This window comes from Ursus arctos, unplaced genomic scaffold (assembly GCF_023065955.2).
Source record: "Ursus arctos isolate Adak ecotype North America unplaced genomic scaffold, UrsArc2.0 scaffold_14, whole genome shotgun sequence".
Lineage (NCBI taxonomy): Eukaryota > Metazoa > Chordata > Mammalia > Carnivora > Ursidae > Ursus > Ursus arctos.
This window is the reverse complement of record NW_026622808.1, coordinates 21,923,759-21,944,237: the sequence shown is the minus strand read 5'-3', so window position 1 is coordinate 21,944,237 and position 20,479 is coordinate 21,923,759. Positions and strand designations below refer to the sequence as shown.

At 40.4% G+C, this 20,479-nt stretch overlaps 1 protein-coding gene across 5 annotated transcripts in view; it reads left to right on the top strand.

Moving 5' to 3' along the window:
• Nucleotides 1–788: 788 nt before the first annotated feature.
• The window catches only part of LOC113247175 (adhesion G protein-coupled receptor E2-like), a 34,313-nt gene continuing 14,622 nt past the window's right edge, over nucleotides 789–20,479 (top strand). For 3 of the 5 annotated variants that reach the window (XM_048227202.2, XM_048227200.2, XM_048227199.2), the window contains exons 1-11: nucleotides 789–948; nucleotides 1,947–1,997; nucleotides 2,259–2,381; nucleotides 4,283–4,438; nucleotides 8,503–8,649; nucleotides 8,832–8,878; nucleotides 9,001–9,078; nucleotides 9,706–9,883; nucleotides 16,775–16,882; nucleotides 17,073–17,296; nucleotides 17,527–17,706. In XM_048227202.2, the coding sequence (XP_048083159.1) occupies nucleotides 918–948; nucleotides 1,947–1,997; nucleotides 2,259–2,381; nucleotides 4,283–4,438; nucleotides 8,503–8,649; nucleotides 8,832–8,878; nucleotides 9,001–9,078; nucleotides 9,706–9,883; nucleotides 16,775–16,882; nucleotides 17,073–17,296; nucleotides 17,527–17,706 (1,323 nt within the window). In that variant the 5' untranslated portion in view covers nucleotides 789–917. The remainder of the gene's footprint in view (nucleotides 949–1,946; nucleotides 1,998–2,258; nucleotides 2,382–4,282; nucleotides 4,439–8,502; nucleotides 8,650–8,831; nucleotides 8,879–9,000; nucleotides 9,079–9,705; nucleotides 9,884–16,774; nucleotides 16,883–17,072; nucleotides 17,297–17,526; nucleotides 17,707–20,479) is intronic. The other 2 variants (XM_048227201.2, XM_057311574.1) reach the window with 1 other exon arrangement.

The following is a 20,479-nucleotide window of genomic DNA, read 5'->3' as shown; positions in this document are numbered from 1 at the left end:
ATTTCTAACAATGAAATGTAAAATTGTATAATTTGTCAATGAAAACCTAAGATATAAAACTTTTAAGTCATTCATGTGGAATATCAATACCAGTTCTACTTATCTTGGGATTATAATATGGGGACAACTGAATAATTTTAAGGAATTTCAGAAAAAAAGCAAAAATTAATAATGGTAATATACTGTTGGTGAAATAATGGAAATAACTAATATTTGCATGATTAACTGCCTTTCACAAAGAAAGATATAAAGAATATTGTTTGTTAGGTATTTCCAATAGACCATGTAATGTGTCAGGTCCTTCTCCTGTTTTATCTCATTGAATGCTCCCAACACCCTGGTAGGAGTAAGTATTTCCAGCTTACAAAAATCTTAAGTGATGTATGTTCCTGATATCATAAAACTAGGAGCTATAAATTCACTAGCCTTCCCACCTTAACACATTCTTGTTTGATTGGAACCACTAGAGTGAAAACAATGAAGAAAACTAAGAATGAAGAAAAGTAATCTATATGGCTCAAATCTCAGGATGTAGAAGATACTCAATGAATATTAGCTAGATAGTGGTCTTATTCAACAATACTGAACTGCATCATTGGCCAGGGACCAACAGATTTACTCTTTTAGAAAGACCCTCTAAATAGATTCACCATCACTCACTCTTTCATCATTAGAAATTAAGAAATATCAGCAAGGAGGCTGGCAGTACAAAGAGTTGTAATGCTAGGCAAAGAATAAAAAGCAGAACAGGAAGATCTGATAAGTTCAAATTGGTGCAGGAAGGGGAAGAAAGCATTCAGGCTAGCTGTTTGCCAAGTCAGTTCTTCTAGGGTACATATTTGCTTCAACAGGAAGTATTATCAGCCCACAGCTCAAGATCGAATTCCCCCACTGCTGAGGCTTCATGTTTCTGTACCATGAGGGGCAGGTATTTTGCATTTCATTCAGGTAGGTAGAATTGTAAGAATCTTCCATTAAAACCATTTTAGTGTTCTTGATGCCTTTGAAGAACTGTCTTTTTCCTCTGCTTGATTCACAGCTCATTCTTGCACTATTCTCCAGAAGGATAATAACAAAAAAGTACATTTTTTTTCAAGAAGGAAGTGGTTTGAATTTGCAGCCAAGGGAAAATGTGGGGCTTATTTTGTGATTTCTCAATTTATGATCTATATGTTTTTGTTATTATTACCTATAAATAATTTTGTTCTTAGAATAAATCGTGTGAAATAATATGGTACGTGGAATTTGCCTCCAAAATATCCAGTGGGGGAAGGGACTGAATAAAGTTGTAGATGAAATAAAAGTGACCATAAGTTTATGATTATTGTATCAGGCTGATAATACACATAGGTTCAGTTGACTGTTTTTCCACATTTTACTATGTTTGAAATTTTCTATTAAACTGAAAAACATGTAAAATAAAGATCAAGTTGCACGAAGTCACAGAGCCAGTGAGGGTCAGAGCTAAAATTCAAATTTAATCACGTTCAACTCCAAGACCAGTGGTGTAATCTCAGGCCGGCCTGAAAGTGAAAATGGATTTAAGCCACTTCAAAAGAAGAAAGATCCTGGGTGTTAAGAACTAGTATTAGTATCTGAATAAAGACAGGCAGATCTGAAATTTTCCTCATAAGATGTATGTCGTAAAATGGATGGGAAAAGATGTTCTATTAATTTCCATCTGTGTAGATCTTGATCCCTATACTAAAAGCCTGCTGCTATCAATTCCGCAGGAGACTTCTGGAAGATAAAAGGGAGAGAGAACATGTGCCCCCCCTAGGTCCTGTGGGAAAGTCTAGGAGCCTGTCCAGAAGGAAACACTGGGTTGCTCCAGAAGCCATGGGGCCATAGGGGAGAGTCATCTTAACCAGGTGGTAGTAGCTATTTCTGTGGGTGGTTTGGATTTCATTCCTCAGCCATATTTACCTTCTCTCTCTCTGCTCTAGGACTTTGTGTCCTGCTATTATCACTGGGAACTATTGCCCAGAAGAAGAGAGGTGAGTATGTGTAACAAACCCCATCCATCCCCGAAGCTGAGGAAAGGGACTTCACACTAGCAAGGGCATTTTCTTGGGAATAGTCTTCTTAGGCTTTGAGAATTTGACCCTGCTTCTCCCCCAAACTTCCAGTCCATTACGAAGGATGATTCCTTGTATGAAGACAGGCATCACTTCCTTCTCTTCCTTCCATCTCCTCGTTCCCATCTGGGAGTTGGCATCTTCTCAGGGCCTTCAAACCCATATATCCATTCCCCACAGCTGCCTGTGCTCGATGCCCACGAAATGCCCACTGTACCAATGCCACTTCCTGCCGCTGTGATCCTGGATTCACTTCTCTGTCTGGAGAGGTCATCTTTAGCAACCCCTCAGAGATCTGTACAGGTAAAGAGGCTGAGAGACAGTAGAGGGGGTCATCATAGAGGGTTCACCTGGGGGAGTATCCAGATTCCTCAGCCCTTGAAGCAACACTGAAGTTCTTTGTCAAGGGCAGGAGAGGAATGCCAAGAGATGGGCAATCATGTCTCATGGTCAAGGAGTACGGTGTTAAAAGTTTAGGATTTGGAGCTGGACTATCTGAATTCCAGCTGTGTGAGTCCAAGCAAATTATTTCATCTTCCAGTGCCTCAATCTCCTTATCTGTAGATCAGGGATAATGACATCAACCCATTTAGCTATTATGTGCTTTAAATCAATGAATACATATAAATGGAATCCACACAAACAGAAAGCAAATTGATGGTTGCCAGTTGCTGGGGGAGGGAAGAATGGGGAGTGACTACTTAATTGGGTAAGGGGCTTTTTTTTAATTAAGTTTTTAATTTTAATTCCAGTATTGTTAACATACAGTGTTATATTAGTTTCTGGTGTACAAGGTAGTGATTCAACAATTCTCAGTTTTTCACAATTACTCAGTGCTCATCATGAGAACTGTACTCTTAATCCCCTTCAAGCCCCTAAGGGGGTTTTCTTTTGGAGTGACAAAAATGTTCTGGAACTAGAGAGAGGTGGTGGTTGCCCAACATTGTGAATGTAATAAATGCCAGTGAGTTGTTCACTTTAAAACAGTTGTTTTTTTTCTATACCCTTTTTTTTATTTAAATTCAATTAGTCAACCTATGGTACATCATTAGTTTCAGCTATAGTGTTCTTTTGTTATGTGAATGTTACCTCAATCAAAAAATACATAAATGACGAATTAATATATGTAAAACACAGTGCGTTGCACTTGATAAGAAGCCAATACATTTTGCAACAACAGCAAAATGTAGCTGTTGTTGTTGTTGTTGTTGGCTGTTAATTGGTCAAAGACAGAGGCAGCATGTTGAAGGAGGTGGTCAGGGTGGTCCATACAGCCATCAGAGATTTGGAATGTTCTACCAACCCTAGCACTAACTTGCTGGGAACTCCCTATAATCTCAGTTCCTCTGTCCAAAAATACCCACATGCAACCTCATGCCAAGATGGCCATTTGCCATTTGTAAAACACTATTTCCAAAGTTAAAATTAATTTAAACTACCTAACAACCAGACAAGTGGATACTGTTATTATCCCCGATTTATAGGTAAGGGAACTGAGACTTGGAGAGGTGGTTTGCTCATATTCACACAGCTGGTCATACAACTGGAATTTAGATAGAGATAATCTGAAGTCCACAAATCTCTCAAACAAACACTGTCCCTGGAGAAGTTCAGATCAGCCCCTTGAGAAAGTCAATATTGGAGCCATCTTGTAAATAAGGAAACTGAGCCTGGAGAGGAGAAGCCATTTGTCCAAAGTCACACAGCTAAGAAGTGGAAGAATCTGGATCCATGGTTCAAACTGTGGTATTCCGATGAGTTTGATAAAATATGAAATGTTCCTACTGTGGAATATCTATAAGCATTAAAATTATTTTTTATTTTGATGTGGAAAAGTAGTCATAAGATATTCTAAAATTCTGGGAGAATTCGTATATACCAAAAGGTGTGAAAAAAATTTTTTAAGCTGTGGTCTGAAACCTTGGGAAATTGATGAAAAAGGACTGTGTTATCTTCATAACTGGTAATGCTGGGTGACAGGTTCATGTGGGGTTATTATACAGTTCTCCATTATTTAAAAGCTGTTGCAGTCTCAGTGGTTGGATAGTTCTGTGTTCTTTGCCTTTTCTGATTTCCCAGTTTTCTCCTGTAAACACATTATGTTGTTTGGAAAGAAAAGGCAAAGGGTAAAATCATTTGAATCTGGTTGCTACAGATTCTACCAGAATTTTGGGTGTTCCTAGCAGTTCCCACTTATGTTCCAGATATCAACGAGTGTGGCCCACCTCTATATGTGTCTTGTGGAAGCCTTGCACATTGTCACAATGTTGAGGGGAGTCACTACTGTGAATGTGCCTCTGGGCATGAGCTCCTTTCAGGGGGCACCAAATTCCAAAGTGAGAAGGAGAACACTTGTCAAGGTAAGTAGCTTCCCATACCACACATTTCTCCCACTCCCATGACCAACCTCATCCTGTCAATTTTGAGGACTGTCTTGGAACCATTATCCCTTATGTCCGAGAGTCCAAGAGAGAGCATCCTTGGGTCTATCAGGGGCTCATTCCTCCCGTTTCTTGTTCTTGTTCAGACTTACAATGCCATGTTAAAGTATATCTAGAAGATTCTTTACTGCAGCATCATATGCAATAGTCAAAGATTAGAAACAGATGACTTCCATTAGTGGAGAATAGTTTAACATATTATGGTACCTCCATACAATGATAAGCTTCAGAACATTTTATCAACTTGTTCTTCTCTTTGATGGACAATTCTATGAATTTTTTTAAAGATTTTATTTTTAAATAATCTCTACACCCAACATGGGACTCAAACTTACAACCTCAAGATCGAGAGTCACATGTTCTTTCGACTGAGCCAGACTGGTGCTCCAAACAGTTCTATGAATTTTCGCACACGTACACATTTGGGTTACCACCACTACATTCGGGATGCAGACCAACTAGTTCCATTATCCCAAAACACTCCTTCCTTCTGATCCTTTATAGTCACCCCACCCCTCCACCCTGGCAACCCCTAACCTACAGATGTTTTCTTTCACCTGTAACATTTTCTCTTGAAAATGTCATATGGATAGAATGATACAATGTGTAGCTTTTTGAGTCAGATTCCTTCCACTCAGTGTGACATATTTGAGGTTTTGTGTATCAATAGTTCATTTCCTTTTTTCCCCCAGTTTTTGATGTTTTTATTTTCCAGAAAGAAAATTGGCTACAATTAGCTTGGATTTAGATTTACAATGACTGCTTTCTTCTCCTATTTATCTGGATCTTGGGTTTGGCCAACAGTACAATTGCATAAAGTTACTTCCCCTGTGTGGGCTGCAAAATTCTAATCTGTTGCTAAACACACATGTCACATTAGTCTATAGATCACTGTTTTAGAGAGATGGGTATAGTAACCCTCATTTCTGGCTCTCTGGTAGAATCACCCTGTATTTTTTAAAATACAGATGCCTGGGCCCTGCCTACCTGAGATGTACTGAACCATACCGAGACATGGAGCCCAGATATATATATTTCTTTAAAGTTCCAATCATAATTTTGATACTAGTTCATTCCTTTTTATTGCTAAGTAATATTCCCTTATATACAGCTGTGCCACGGTTGGGTTATCCATTCATCCATTGAGGGACATTTGGGTTGTTTCCAGTTTGGAGTGATTAAGAATAGAGCTAAATGAGATATCTCTCAATGAATTAAATTGGAATGCTTTCTGAGTTGTTTTAAACAGAAAAGCATGCTGTGGGGTGGTACCTATAGTATGCCAATGGCTTTTCTTCTCCCTTATCTTCCTTTTTATTAATCTCAAGCATGTTTCCATAAGTATATTTTAATCTTAAAGCTTTCTAAGTAGTAGTCCAAAAAGTAAATACTACTTTTTAGTAGTATTTAGACAATAATTTCATCATAGACATGACTTGATTTTCTACCACTGCTCTGAGCTCTATGCCAGGCACTGTGACTCCAACCCGAAAGTATAGGCTCTGTCTCCTGGAGCTTTTACTCCAGTGGGCAGACAGACCTGTAGACAAATGAAATAGAAATCAAATATTTGTGAAAAATAATAGTCACTCTTCACAAACCATCCACTTCATGGGTAAACGATGTCTTTCTCACCACCGTTACCCAGTGCCTAGCATAGAAGGCATTCTGGAAATATGCATAAGTGAATAACTAGAAGAAGCTCCATCGTCACAGTGATCAGAGCTGTGGTCACATCTTGGCCCTGACAGTTGGCTTCAATTTTGGCCAAGTTTTTACAATCTCTGGTCTTGGTTTCCTCATCTCTAAGTCAGGAGCAAAAATACCTGCTCTTGAACAGATTAAGGGTTTAAAAAAAAAAACCTGAATATTGAGTTATCTTACAAAGCTGAGTGCAATACACTTTTAAGAAAAACTTCATAGTCTTACATTAAATGAGGACTTTTCAATCCATTATTCATTTCCACACTAGTCATTTTTAGTTTACACAGTTGTTTGACCAATGTTTGAAAGTATCCAAAATGGCTAAGAGGCAAAGGGTGTTTAGTAACCACAAAAAGGAAAGTACCCATTAAATCTTTCAACATTAAGAAACGGGACAGCAATGTATTTGCTTTGAAATGGGTTCACTTTTTTAAGATTTTATTTATTTGAAAGAGAGAGAGCACGTGAACAAGGGGGGCAGAGGGAGAGGGGGAAGCAGACTCTGCACTGAGTGGGGAGCCCAATGTGGGGCTCAATCCCAGACCCTGAGATCATGACCCGAGCTGAAGGCAGACACTTAACCAACTGAGCCATCTTGGTGCCAAAATGGGTTCACTTCTAAACATCAGTCTTACTGGGAGCATGATGCGTGTATGAGCTACTCACCATCCCTAAAGAAGAAAAATCTCTGATCTTAAGAGAAACATCCCCTACCCCACTGTCTAGATTACAAACAGAAAAATCTATAGCAAGTATTGTCCAAACTCCACTCTCCTGGTTTCTAAGTCAGCAAAAGAGGATCAAATTTCTCTCCTAATTAGAAAAGAGGGAAAGATAAGTTGGAGCCAAGTGGATGTGAAGACACCCACACTTATTCAATGCTGTGACCATAGTCACATGCCTTCCTCATTTTTCACTCACAAACTGCTCAGAGGAGGAACTTCCTTTGGGTGGGGAGATAGCAGGGATGCCTGAGACTTTCTGGGGCCAAAACAAGTTCCTTCTGGGTGTGGCACTTAGGACAGATCTACCACCCACCCCACGGGCTATAGGCACTACAGAGAACTGTGTGAGCCCAGAGCCCTAAAGGGTAGAGCTGTGGCTGGGGCCATAGAAAATTGAGGGGTGGCATTAGGCAGTGGGGCTAGAGGCTTTGTGAGCTGGCTAAGCATACCTCCAGGTCATCCACCAGACTCCTGCAGCAACATAAGGGGCTGATACCAACACCCTTGGCTGGAAGCGATTCCCAGGCTCCTCAATGGACCACTGTATTAGTTTCCTATTGCTGATACAATAAACTTAGTAGTTTAAACAGTATAAATATATCCTCTTGCAGTGTCGAAGGTCAGAAGTTTTTAATGTTTCTTTCTAGAGACCCTAAGGGAGAATCTGTTTCCTTGCCTTTTCTGGCTTCTGGAAGCTGCCTTCCTTCCTTGGTACAGGGCTCCTTTCCCCATCTTCAAAGCCAACATCATATGTGTCATCTCCTCTCTTCTCTGATCTTCTCCCTCCCTTTCATAAGAACCTTGTGATTACATTAGGTACACCCAGATCATCAGAATAATCCCCCAACAAGATTCTCAGTCACCAAGTTCAAAATTTCTTTAGGATGAAAGTAACATAATCACAGGCTCCAGGCGTAAGGGCTTGAACATCTTTGAAAGGACCATTATTCTGTCTACCATACTCACATCCACCAAGCAGCTCTGACCTGAGATATCACACACTCACACATATACACAGAGTTCTCATCTTGCCGACCTTGCTTGAAAGTAGAGGCCAGCCAACTCCTCATGAGAAAGGCTACATAACAAATATCTTAGGTTTTGTGGGCCAGAAGGTCCCTGTCACAACTTCTCAACTCTGCCATTATAGTGTGAAAGTAGACAGAGCCAACACATAAATGAACAGGAGTGATGGCATTCCAATAAAATTTTATCTATGGATACTAAAATTTGAATTTCGTATCATTTTCATGTGTCACAAAAGACGGCTCTTCCTTCGATTTTTTTTCTTTTTTAGCCAGTTAAAAATATAAAACCTATTCTTTACAGAAACAGGCAAAAGCTGGGTTTGGCTGTGAGCCATAGTTTGCAACCCCTGCTCGGAGGTGGCTGATGATTTGGGAGTGCAATCACCAGATGGCATCCATCCATTTCAGCTATGATGGACTCCTTGATTCCTGACCTTAAGGAAGGTGGAGGGTAGTCGGGCTGGAGTTGAGTAGAGAAAAGGCCTGAGCTGGGATAGGGGATTGATCCTCTCTTTTATGTCTTCAGATGTGGACGAGTGCAGCTCTGGAAATCACCAATGTCACAACTCAACCCATTGCATCAATGTGAAGGGCAGCTATAGATGCTACTGTCACCATGACTGGGTGGCCAGGTCCAAGCCTCTGCATGGCCTGAAGCTCACCATCTGTGAAGGTATATAATCCTGACACACATACATGCATGCACACATGAGTATTACATGCATGAGCAAGTGTGTGCACATACTCTTGCACATGAACATGTGTGTGCATACATGCATTCACAAAACAAAAAGCAAGCACACACACACACACACACGCACACACCAGTGATGCTCCTGCCCCTTTTGCCTGCAGAGGTCCCCTTCTCCTCATGGACATCACCTTCCGGAGTCAGCAGCCAGGTGAGTAGAACTTCAGCAGAAGACCAGAAGCAGAAAGATTTTCACCAATCATCTTGTGTCCACCCTCTCCCCAAACTCCCTCTTCAGGCTCTCTGACCCAACCTCATGTCCCCTTTCCCCAGAGTCTCTCCCACTTCTTTGACAAAGTCCAGCAGTTATCCCAAGATTTCAAGCCAGCCTTGGCCGAGAACACCATCCAGGTAAAATTGGAACCAAGAAAGAAGCAAGATATGGGAATCCCACAGAGACCTTCGGTAGGAGTGGAGAAAAGTCCCCATGCAGTGGGCACTGCAACTGGTCCCTCACCCATGGTGGTGAGAATACTAGGGCACTCAGCTATCTAGAAGGACTTTTAAAGACACCCAGATGCAATATTTTTTTTTAAAGATTTTATTTATTTATTTGACAAAGAGACAGCCAGCAAGAGAGGGAACACAAGCAGGGGGAGTGGGAGAGGAAGAAGCAGGCTCATAGCAGAAGAGCCTGATGTGGGGCTCGATCCCATAACGCCGGGATCACGCCCTGAGCCAAAGGCAGAGGCTTAACCGCTGTGCCACCCAGGCGCCCCCCAGATGCAATAATTATTTCCCTATTTCCTTATTACTTGTTCTGGGCTTTGGGCTTATGTCAGCCTTGGCCTTTCTGACCTGGGTTGACCTCCAAGTAGCTGAGATCAAAGCAGCAAGAACCATCCTGGGATGTAATCCAGTGCCATTGTTACCCTCCAAATATCATCTCTAGGGTGTGTTCTCTAGGGCTGAATGGCCAGGTCTTGGTGCAACCCCTTTGATCCACTGCCCACTGGCTCTGTGTCTGCGTCTCCCCAGGACCTCATGCAGGAAGTAGGTGAGCTGCTGGAGACCCCAGGGGACCTGAAGACCCTGACCCCCTCAGAGCAGCACTGTGTAGCCACAAACCTGCTCATTGGCCTGGAGGACATCCTAAGAGTGCTAAGCAAGTTCCTACCCAATGGGCAATTGACTGTGCATGCTCCTGCAGGCACGGGTAAGTACCTGGGTCTGCATCAGACTCCTGATCCCCCTGTTCACCTTCTCACTCCTCCTTCTTCCGAGAGACGGCCCCTCTGGAGCCAGGTGACCACACTCCCAACGCAGAATTTTATTTAAAAGAACTTATATCATTTAAAAAAAGAAAAGCCATGAAACTACCTTTATTTCTTTTAAGCACAAAAGCTTAAGATTCTTTTATGTTTTTATTTATTGATCTTTTATGATATGTTAATCACCATACAGTACATCATTAGCTTTTGATGTAGTGTTCCATGATTCATTGTTTGCATATAACACCCGGTGCTCATTGCAATACGTGCCCTCCTTAATACCCAACACCGGGCTAGCCCATCCCCCCACCCCTCTCCCCTCTGACACCCTCAGTTTGTTTCCCAGAGTCCATAGTCTCTCATGGTAAATCTCCCCCACTGATTTCCCCCCCTTCATTTTTCCCTTCCTTCTCCTAATGTTCTCCCTGCTATTCCTTATGTTCCACAAATAAGTGAAACCATATGATAATTGTCTTTCTCTGCTTGACTTATTTCACTTAGCATAATCCCCTCCAGTTCCATCCATGTTGATGCATATGTGGGGTATTCATCCTTTCTGATGGCTGAGTAATATTCCATTGTATATATGGACCACATCTTCGTTATCCAGTCATCTGTTGAAGGGCATCTTGGCTCCTTCCACAGTTTGGCTATTGTGGACATTGCTGCTCTGAACAATTGGGTGCGTGTGCCCTTCTTTTCACTACATCTGTATCGTTGGGGTAAATACCCAGTAGTGCTATTGCTGGGTCATAGTGTAGCTCAATTTTTAACTTTTTGAGGGACCTCCACACTGTTTTCCAAAGTGGCTGTACAAACTTGCATTCCCACCAACAGTGTAAGATGGTTCCCCTTTCTCCACATCCTCTCCAACATTTGTTGTTTCTTGCCTTGTCAATTTTTGCCATTCTAACTGGTGTAAGGTGGTATCTCAATGTGGTTTTGATTTGAATTTCCCTGATGGCTAATGATTTGAACATTTTTTCATGTGTCTGTTAGCCATTTGTATGTATTCTTTGGAGAAGTGTCTGTTCATGTCTTCTGTCCATTTTTTTATTATTATTATGTTATGTTAGTCACCATACAATACATCATTAGCTTTTGATGCAGTGTTCCAGGATTCATTGTTTGAATGTAACACCCAGTGCTCCATGCAATACATGCCCTCCTTTTCTTTTTTTAAATAATAATTTTTTATTATGTTATGTTAGACACCATACAGTACATCCTTAGTTTTTGATGTAGTGTTTCATGATTCATTATTTGCGTATAACACCCAGTGCTCCATGCAATATGTGCCCTCCTTAATACCCATCACCAGCCTATCGCAATCCCCCACCCTCCTCCCCTCTAAAGCCCTCAGTTTGTTTCCCAGAGTCCATAGTCTCTCATGGTTCATTCCCCCTTCTCTTTACTCCCCCTTCATTCTTCCCTTCCTTCTCTTACTGATATCCCTGCTATTTCTTATGTTCCATAAATGAGTGAAACCATATGATAATTGTCTTTCTCTGCTTACTTATTTCACTTAGCATAATCTCCTCCAGTCCCATCCATGTTGCTGCAAATGTTGGGTAATCATTCTTTCTGATGGTTGAGTAATATTCCATTGTATATATGGACCACATCTTCTTGGTCAATACATGCCCTCCTTAATACCTTTCACCGGGCTAGCTCATCTCCCCAACCCCCTCCCCTCTAAAACCCTCAGTTTGTTTCTTCTGCCCATTTTTTGACTTGATTAGTTGCTTTTTGGGTGTTGACTTTGAGAAGTTCTTTAGAGATCTTGGATACCAGCCCTTCAACTGTAATGTCATTTGCAAATATCTTCTCCCATTCTGTGGGTTGCCTCTTTGTTTTGTCGACAGTTTCTTTGCTGTGCAGAGACTTTTTATCTTGATGAAGTCCCAAAAGTTCATTTTTGCTTTTGTTTCCCTTGCCTTTGGAAACGTGTGTTGAAAGAAGTTGCTGTGGCTGACGTCGAAGAGGTTACTGCCTCTGTTCTCCTCTAGGATTTTGATGGATTCCTATCTCACATTGAGGTCTTTCATCCATTTAGAGTTTATCTTTGTGTATGGTGTGAGAGAATGGTTGAGCTTCATTCTTTTGTATATAGCTGTCCAATTTTCCCAGCACCATTTATTGAACAGACTGTCCTTTTTACATTGGATGATTTTCCTGCTTTGTCAAAGACTAGTTGACCATGGATTTGAGGGTCCATATCTGGGTTCTCTATTCTGTTCCATTGATCAGTGAGTCTGTTTTCGTGCCAGTACCATGCTGTCTTGATGATCACAGCTTTGTAGTATAGCTTGAAATCAGCCATCATGATACCCCCAGCTCTTTTTTTCTTTTTCAACATTGCTTTGGTGATTGGCATTGAAAGTAGAGATTGCTCTGGGTAGCACGGAAATTTTAACTATGTTTATTCTTCTGATCCATGAGCATGGAATGTTTTTCTATCTTTTTGTGTCTTCTTCAATGTCTTTCATAAATGTTCTGTAGTTTCTAAAGTATAGGTCCTTTACCTCTTTGGTTAGGTTTATTCCATGATATCTTATGGTTTTCGCTGCTATTGTAAATGGAGTCAATTCCATAACTTCTCTTTCTACAGTTACATTGTTAGTGTATACGAAAGCAACTGATTTCTGTGCATTGATTTTGTATCCTGCCACATTACTAAATTGCTGTATGAGTTCTAGTATCTAAATCATAGAGGAGAACAGAGGCAGATAACCTATTCTACACTGGCCACAGCAACTTCTTTCAAGACATGTCTCCAAAGGCAAGGGAAACAAAAGCAAAAATAAATGACTGAGAAGATAAAAAGCTTCTGCACAGCAAAGGAAACTGTCAACAAAACAAAGAGGCAACCCATGGAATGGGAGAAGATATTTGCAAATAACATTACAGATAAAGGGCTGGTATCCAAGATCTCTAAAGAACTTTTCAAAGTCAACACCCATAAAACAAATAATCAAGTCAAGTCAAAAAATGGGCAGAAGACATGAACAGACATTTCTCCAATGAAGACATACAAATGGCTAACAGACACATGAAAAAATGTTCAAATCATTAGCCATCAGGGAAATTCAAATCAAAACCACACTGAGATGCCACCTTACACCAGTTAGAATGGCAAAAATTGAGAAGGCAAGAAACAACAATTTCTGGAGAGGATGTGGAGAAAGGGGATCCCTCCTACATTGTTGGTGGGAATGCAAGTTGGTACAGCCACTCTGGAAAACAGTGTGGAGGTCCCTTAAAAAGTTAAAAATTGAGCTACTCTATGACCCAGCCATTGCACTACTGGGTATTTACCCCAAAGATACAGACGTAGTGAAGAGAAGGGCCATATGCACCCCAATGTTCATAGCAGCATTGTCCACAATAGCTAAATCGTGGAAGGACCTGAGATGCCCTTCAACAGATGAATGGATTAAGAAGATGTGGTCCATACATACAATAGAATATTACTCAGCCATCAGAAAAGATGAATACCCCACATTTGCATCAACATGGATGGAACTGGAGGAGATTATGCTAAGTGAAATAAGTCAAGCAGAGAAAGACAATTATCATATGGTTTCACTTATTTGTGGAACATAAGGAATAGCAGGGAGGATATTAGGAGAAGGAAGGGGAAAATGAAGGGGGGGAATCAGAGGGGAAGACGAACCATGAGAGACTATGGACTCAGGAAACAAACTGAGGATGTCAGAGGGGAGAGGGGTGGGGGGATGGACTAGCCTGGTGATGGGTATAAAGGAGGGGCACGTACTGTTCAGAGCACCGGGTGTTATGCACAAACAATGAATCATGGAACACTACATCAAAAACAAATGAAGTACTGCATGATGACTAACATAACATAATTTTAAAAAAAAGAAATAATTTCCAGGCTAAGTTTTTAAATATTTATTTATTTATTTATTTATTTATTTATTTATTTATTTATTTGAGAGAGAGAGCAGGGAGGGGAGGGGCAAAGGGAGAGGGAGAGAGAATACCAAGATCCACACTGAGCACAGGGCTTATATCAGATCTTCATTCCTTTTGATTGACAAATAGTATGCTTCATAGGGTTATACACATTTGATTTATCCATTCATCAATTGATGGACATTTAGGTTGTTTCTGCTTTGAGACTATTATGAATAATACAGCAATTAACATTCATGTACAAATCAGTGTGCAGATGTATGTTTTCATTTCTTTTGGGTAGATACCTAAGAGTGGAATTGCTGGGTCATACAGTAACTCTACGTTTAACATTTTGAGAAACTGCCAGACTGTTTTACAAAGTGGCTGGACCATTTACCTTCCCACCAGCAATGGATAAGCATTCCAATTTCTCCACATCATTCCAAACACTTGTTATTTGGGGGAGTTTTGATATTATAGCCATCTTTGTGGGTATAAAGTGGTATCTCATTCTGGTTTTAATTTTCATTTACCTAATAACTAACGGTGTTAATGATATTTTCATGTACTTATGAGCATTTTGTATATTTCTCTGGAGAAATGTCTATTTGAATCTTTTGCCCACTTTTTAAATTTTTTATTTAAATTCAATTAGCCAACATCATTAGTTTTAGATGTAGAGTTCAATAATTCATCAGTTGTGTAAAACACCCAGTGTTCATCACATCATATGCCCTCCTTAAAGCCCATCACCCAATTACCCTATTCCCCACCCACCTCCCCTCCAGCAACCCTCAATTTGTGTCCTAGAGTTAAGAGTTTCTCATAGTTTGTCTCCCTCTCTGATGACTTCCCATTCAGTTTTCCCTCCCTTCCCTTATGAGCCTCTGCACCTTTTCTTATATTCCACATACGAGTAAAACAGTATGATAATTGTCTTTCTCTGATTGACTTATTTCGCTCAGCAAAATACCTTCCAATTCCATCCACGTTGATGTCAATGGTAAGTATTCATCCTTTCTGATGACTAATATTCCATTGTATGTGTGTGTGTGTGTATATTACATCTAAATGGTCCACATCACTTGGCATCAGAGAAATACAAATCAATATACAATGGAATATTATTCAGCTATCTAAAAGAACGATTTCTCAACATTTGCTGCAACATGGACGGCACTGGAGGAGATAATGCTAAGTGAAATAAGTCAAGCAGAGAAAGACAATTATCATATGGTTTCTCTCATCTATGGAACATAAGAACTAGGAAGATCAGTAGGAGAAGAAAGGGATAAAGAAAGGGGTGGGTAATCAGAAGGGGGAATAAAACATGAGAGACTATGGACTCTGAGAAACAAACTGAGGGCTTCAGAGGGGAGGGGGGTGGGGGAATGGGATAGACCGGTGATGGGTAGTAAGGAGGGCACATACTGCATGGTGCACTGGGTGTTTTACGCAACTAATGAATCATCAAACTTTTCATCAAAAACTAGGGATGTACTGTATGGTGACTAACATAATATAATAAAAAAATATTTTAAAAATAATAATAATAATAAATAAAAATACTATTTTGTAAAAAAAAATCACAATGAGATATCACCTCACACCAGTCAGAATGACTAAAATGAACAAGTCAGGAAACAACAAATGTTGGACTTACACTGGACTTACACTGTTGGTGGGAATGCAAGTTGGTGCAGCCAGGCTGGAAAACAGTGTGGAGGTTCCTCAAAAAGTTGAAAATAGAGCTACCCTATGACCCATGATTGCACTACCAGGTATTTACCCCAAAGATACAAATATAATGATCCCCAACGTTTATAGCAGCAATGTCCACAATAGCCAAACTATTGTGGAAAGAGCCCAGATGTCCATAAACAGATGAATGGATAAAGCAAATGTGATAAAAATACAATGGAATATTTTTTATTTAAACTCCACTTAGTTAACATACAGTGAAATATGAGTTCAGGTGTACAATATAGTGATTCAACACTTCCATACCTCACCTGGTGTTCATCACAACAAGTGCCCTCCTTAATCCCATCACCTGCTTCACCCACCCCCCCCACCTCCCTTTTGGTAACCATCAGTTTTTTCTCTATAGTTGAGTCTATTTCTTTGTTTGCCTCTCAGGTTTCTTTTTCCCTATGATCATTTGTTTTGTTTCTTAAATTCCACATATGAGTGAAATCCTATGGTATTTGTCTTTCTCTAACTGATTTATTTCACTTAGCGTAATAGTCTCTAGCTCCATCCACATTGCTGCAAATGGTAAGATTTCATTCTTTTTGATGGTTGAGTAATATTCCATTGTACATATAAATCACATATTCTTTATCCATTTATCAGTTGATGGACATTTGGCCTCTTTCCCATAGTTTGGCTATTGTTGATAATGTTGCTATAAACATAGGGGTACATGTAGCCCTTCAAATTAGTATTTGGTATTCTTCGGGTTTTTTAATTGGGTTATTTGTCCTATTATTGGGTTATTTAGAATTCTTTATATAGTCCGGATACCAGACCTTGTGAGACTTTGAGCTGCAAATACCAACATCAGCTTTAACAGTAGTGTTGTATATATTCTATATATTCTAATTTAGAAAATCTTTGAAATAGAATTAGAATTGTCATAGCAACAGAAGCCTTGACTTGTCCATTAGCATTTCCTCCCTTTTCCTGAGATTATGCAAGTTTAGTAGAAAATTTTCTAAATAAGTGCAATCTTTGGAGACCCTTTGGTTTTCAGCTTTCAAAAATGCTCAAATAACAGTATTAAACCAGCCACATTACTCTCACATTAGTACCTAAAATTCCTGTGGTTTATCAGCATATCGAAAAATGTAATCCCAATTCTGCAAGCGGTAACCTGACTTCTCCCATCCCTCCCGTCATTGCCACCACCATAGAACTGTCCCTGAAGGTGCAAGAGCAAGGAATCCGGGATGTCACCTTGGGCCAGAGCCATGCAAAGATGCAGCTGAACTGGGATGTGGTGCAGGAATCCAGTGACTTCGGTAATGACTAAAATGGGGAACGAGGGCCACTGAGACCTTGCGATGGGACAAGACAGCCAGGATGAGCCATGCACAGAATTAAAGATTAAAGGAAAGAGTGGGGTGGGTGGGGCTACAGGGGAAAATCCATCTGAGGAGAAAGGGGCCCTGTTGGACACCCCAACATATCAAAATTGGCCTTTTCCTGCAGGTCCTTCTATGGTGGGCCTCATCTCCACTCCAGGGATGGGCAGGTTGCTGGCTGAGGCCCCCCTGGTCCTGGACCCTGAGAAGCAGACAGTTCTGCATGAGGCACACAAGGGCGTGCTGCAAGGAGTCCCCTCTGTCCTGCTCTCAGATGTCATCTCCGCCTTTACGAGCAACAGGGACACCCAGAACCTCAGCTCCCCTGTCACCTTCATCTTCTCTCACCATGTGAGTGCTGGGTGAGTGCTCTCACCATGTGAGAGATGGGGCTGTGGGTGTGGAAGGAGCCTGGGTCCTGGGCACAGCCTCGCTACTCAGCTCAGCTTTGGGGCTCTGGGGAGCTCCCCTGCCAGTGAGTACCTCCCCAGTAAAGTCAGCCCTCCCTGAGTCAGCTCTGAGTCAACATCTCTGAGCACCAGAACCACCAACCAGCTCACACCTATGCCCTGTTCCTATAGTCAGTGACTCCTGGACCAAGGGAGGAGGTGTTCTGTGCCTTCTGGAAACATGGTCAGAATGGATATGGTCACTGGGCCACCACGGGCTGCAGGATGGTGGCCACCGGAGACACGAGCACCACCTGCCAGTGCACCCACCTCAGCAGCTTTGCCATCCTCATGGCCCACTACGACGTGCAGGTGAGAGCCCATGGAGACAAGGATGCTAGGGACTACAGGCACCAGAAGGGAACAGATGTGATGAGAGAGGTCAGAGGGGAGCCAGGGAGAGTGGCAGCATCGAGGGCCAAACCATCCTCCTCTCCTGGCTGGGCGACAGGATTACTTCTTCTTGAGGTTCACCCAGGTGACAGCAGGTAAGGAACCACATGGAGATAAGAATGAGAACTCTTTTAGGCCTCGTGGATATTCAATTTCAAACAGCACCCCCAAAACAGTGTGTTTCTTCCTGCCACTTTGCTAAAGAATAGAATACATTGTACAAGTTTTCCCAGTTAAATTTTTGAAGAGATGAAAAATATGGTTTAAAACTCAAAAGGAACAGAAGGAGTAACATTGAGAAGTCTCTTTCCTTCCCATGGCCCCCAGCGATCAGAGTCCTTCTTGGAAGAAATCTGTTTCTTTTGAGCCCTTTTAGAGATATACTGTGTATAAAGCAAACACATATAATATATGGTTTTATTTTCACTCAAGCCATTGCCTACCATTTTCACTCTTATGCATTTTTCCACTTAAAATACTCGTGAGATTCTATATTAATGCATAAAGACCTTCAGCATTCATTTTTACATCTGCATAACATTCCATTCTGTGGATGTTCCCTACTTTAACAAATCTCCAATGACAAACATTTTCTTTGTAATATTTGGTTTCTACAATGTTGCAGTAACAATGCTAGGTCATTTGTTATATATATATATCTCCACATTTCTGTAGCCACCCAATGGATTCCTTTAAATTTTAAAATAGGTCATATTTTAATATAGTTTACAGTTTAATATAGTAAAATCTTAATACAGTTTAAAATAAACTGTATTATCATTCTTGGCTATTCCCCACCACCACCCATGCAAGGTGTTTAAGTGTATAGATTTGACTTTTATTTCATTTTTGACAATATATCTTGAAATCTATTTTTCAACATTTGCTCTCTTCATTGGTTGGGTTTTCTTCATTGAATGCATATAGTGGCTCTCATTTGCCTTGTTCCATATTTCTTTCTCCTTTGATTTCCTTTTACTTCTCTCCTTATATTAATAATTTTTATTATTATGTTCAGTTAGCCAACATATAGTACAGTATTAGTTTCTGATGTAGTGTTCAATGATTCATTAGTTGCATATAACAGCCAGTGCTCATCACAACACGTGCCTTCCTTAATACCCACCACCTGATTACCCCATACTCCCAACCCTCTCCTTTCTGTAACCCTCAGTTTGTTTCCTGGGATTTTTTGAAAAGCATCTTTCAACTAACATCTTCTTTCATGAAGATAGAAGTGTTCTCTTTTTTTTAATCTAAATTCACGTTAGTTAACATACAGTGCGTTAGTTTCAGGGGTAGAGTGTAACTCATCAGTTGCATGTAACACAGAGTGTTCATTACATCACATGCCCTCCTTAATGTCCATCACCCAGTTACCCCATCCCCCCACCCACCTTCCCTCCAGCAACCCTCAGTTTGTTTCCTAGAGTTAAGAGTCTCTTATGGTTTGCCTCCCTCTCTGTTTTCATCTTACTTTATTTTTCCTCCCTTTCCCCTGTGTTCTTCTGTTTTGTTTCTTAAATTCCACATATGAGTGAAAAGACATGGTAGTCTTTCTCTGACTTATTTCACTAAGCATAATACCCTCTAGCTCTATCCACATCATTGCAAATGGCAAGATTTCATTCTTTTTGATGGCTGAGTAATCGCCCATTGTATATATTAACTTAATTTTGCCCATCTTTTTCATTTCTGTTCTCTATATCTTTTGAACTGTGCTTCAATAGGGTCCATTTTTAATATGACCTCTTTAAATTTTGCCTTCAATACTACAGGGTTTTTTTCTTCCATTTATGCACTTGGCTTTTGTAACACACAACTTCACAAGATTTCTCTTCTCTGATGCCTTGTATCTCTGCTTCAATTTCTTGCTTATAAAGGCAAGCTCTTCCTTACATCGGAAACCGGGGATGTACTGTATGGTGACTAACATAATATAATAAAAAATCATTATAAAAAAAATAAAATAAATAAAGGCAAGTTCTTCCTTCCACGTTTTGATTCAGGGTAAATCATGTCACAACTTTCATCTGCTCCATTTTAACAATTATTTCTTGAGTAATCCTTACTAACCTTTTTTTTCTTTTTTCCTCTTTTATTTCTCGTGATATTTTGTATAGATCTTGTGTTTGTTCCTTTTAATCACTTATCTTTAAGGTAGATGGTGTTTCCTGCAGGAGTGATTTCCAAGATGTGTATGTAAAAACATGGTCAGGGCTATATTACAGGTTTTTATGTGAGTTTTAAAAATTTATCTAAGCAAAATTAAGTCGGCAGTGGGGCTTTCACATACAAAAACCAGTTTTCCTCCACAACTAGAGCCAAACTTCTTCCTGCAAATACGGTCCTTTTGTATAAGTAAACACTTAGCTTCAACTCCTCTGAATCTTTAAACAAACTGGTAGAAAGAGACTCCTGCCCACATCATTCCCACTATTGTCGTCGTGAAACAGATTATTCAGGTTTCCTCTGATGTGCACTCCCAGTCAATCTTATCTGATTTTAACATCTCTTCCAATTATTCTCTATTTTCACAGAAAGTGGAAATGATGTTTTTCGTTTTCATTACATTTGTGACATTTTAATTATTTCCAAGAACAGGTGTGCGTGTGTGTGTATGTGTGTATGTGGGTGTGTGTGCACATGCAACCTTTGGGCCACCGTTTTAAATTCCAAAATAATTAGCTTT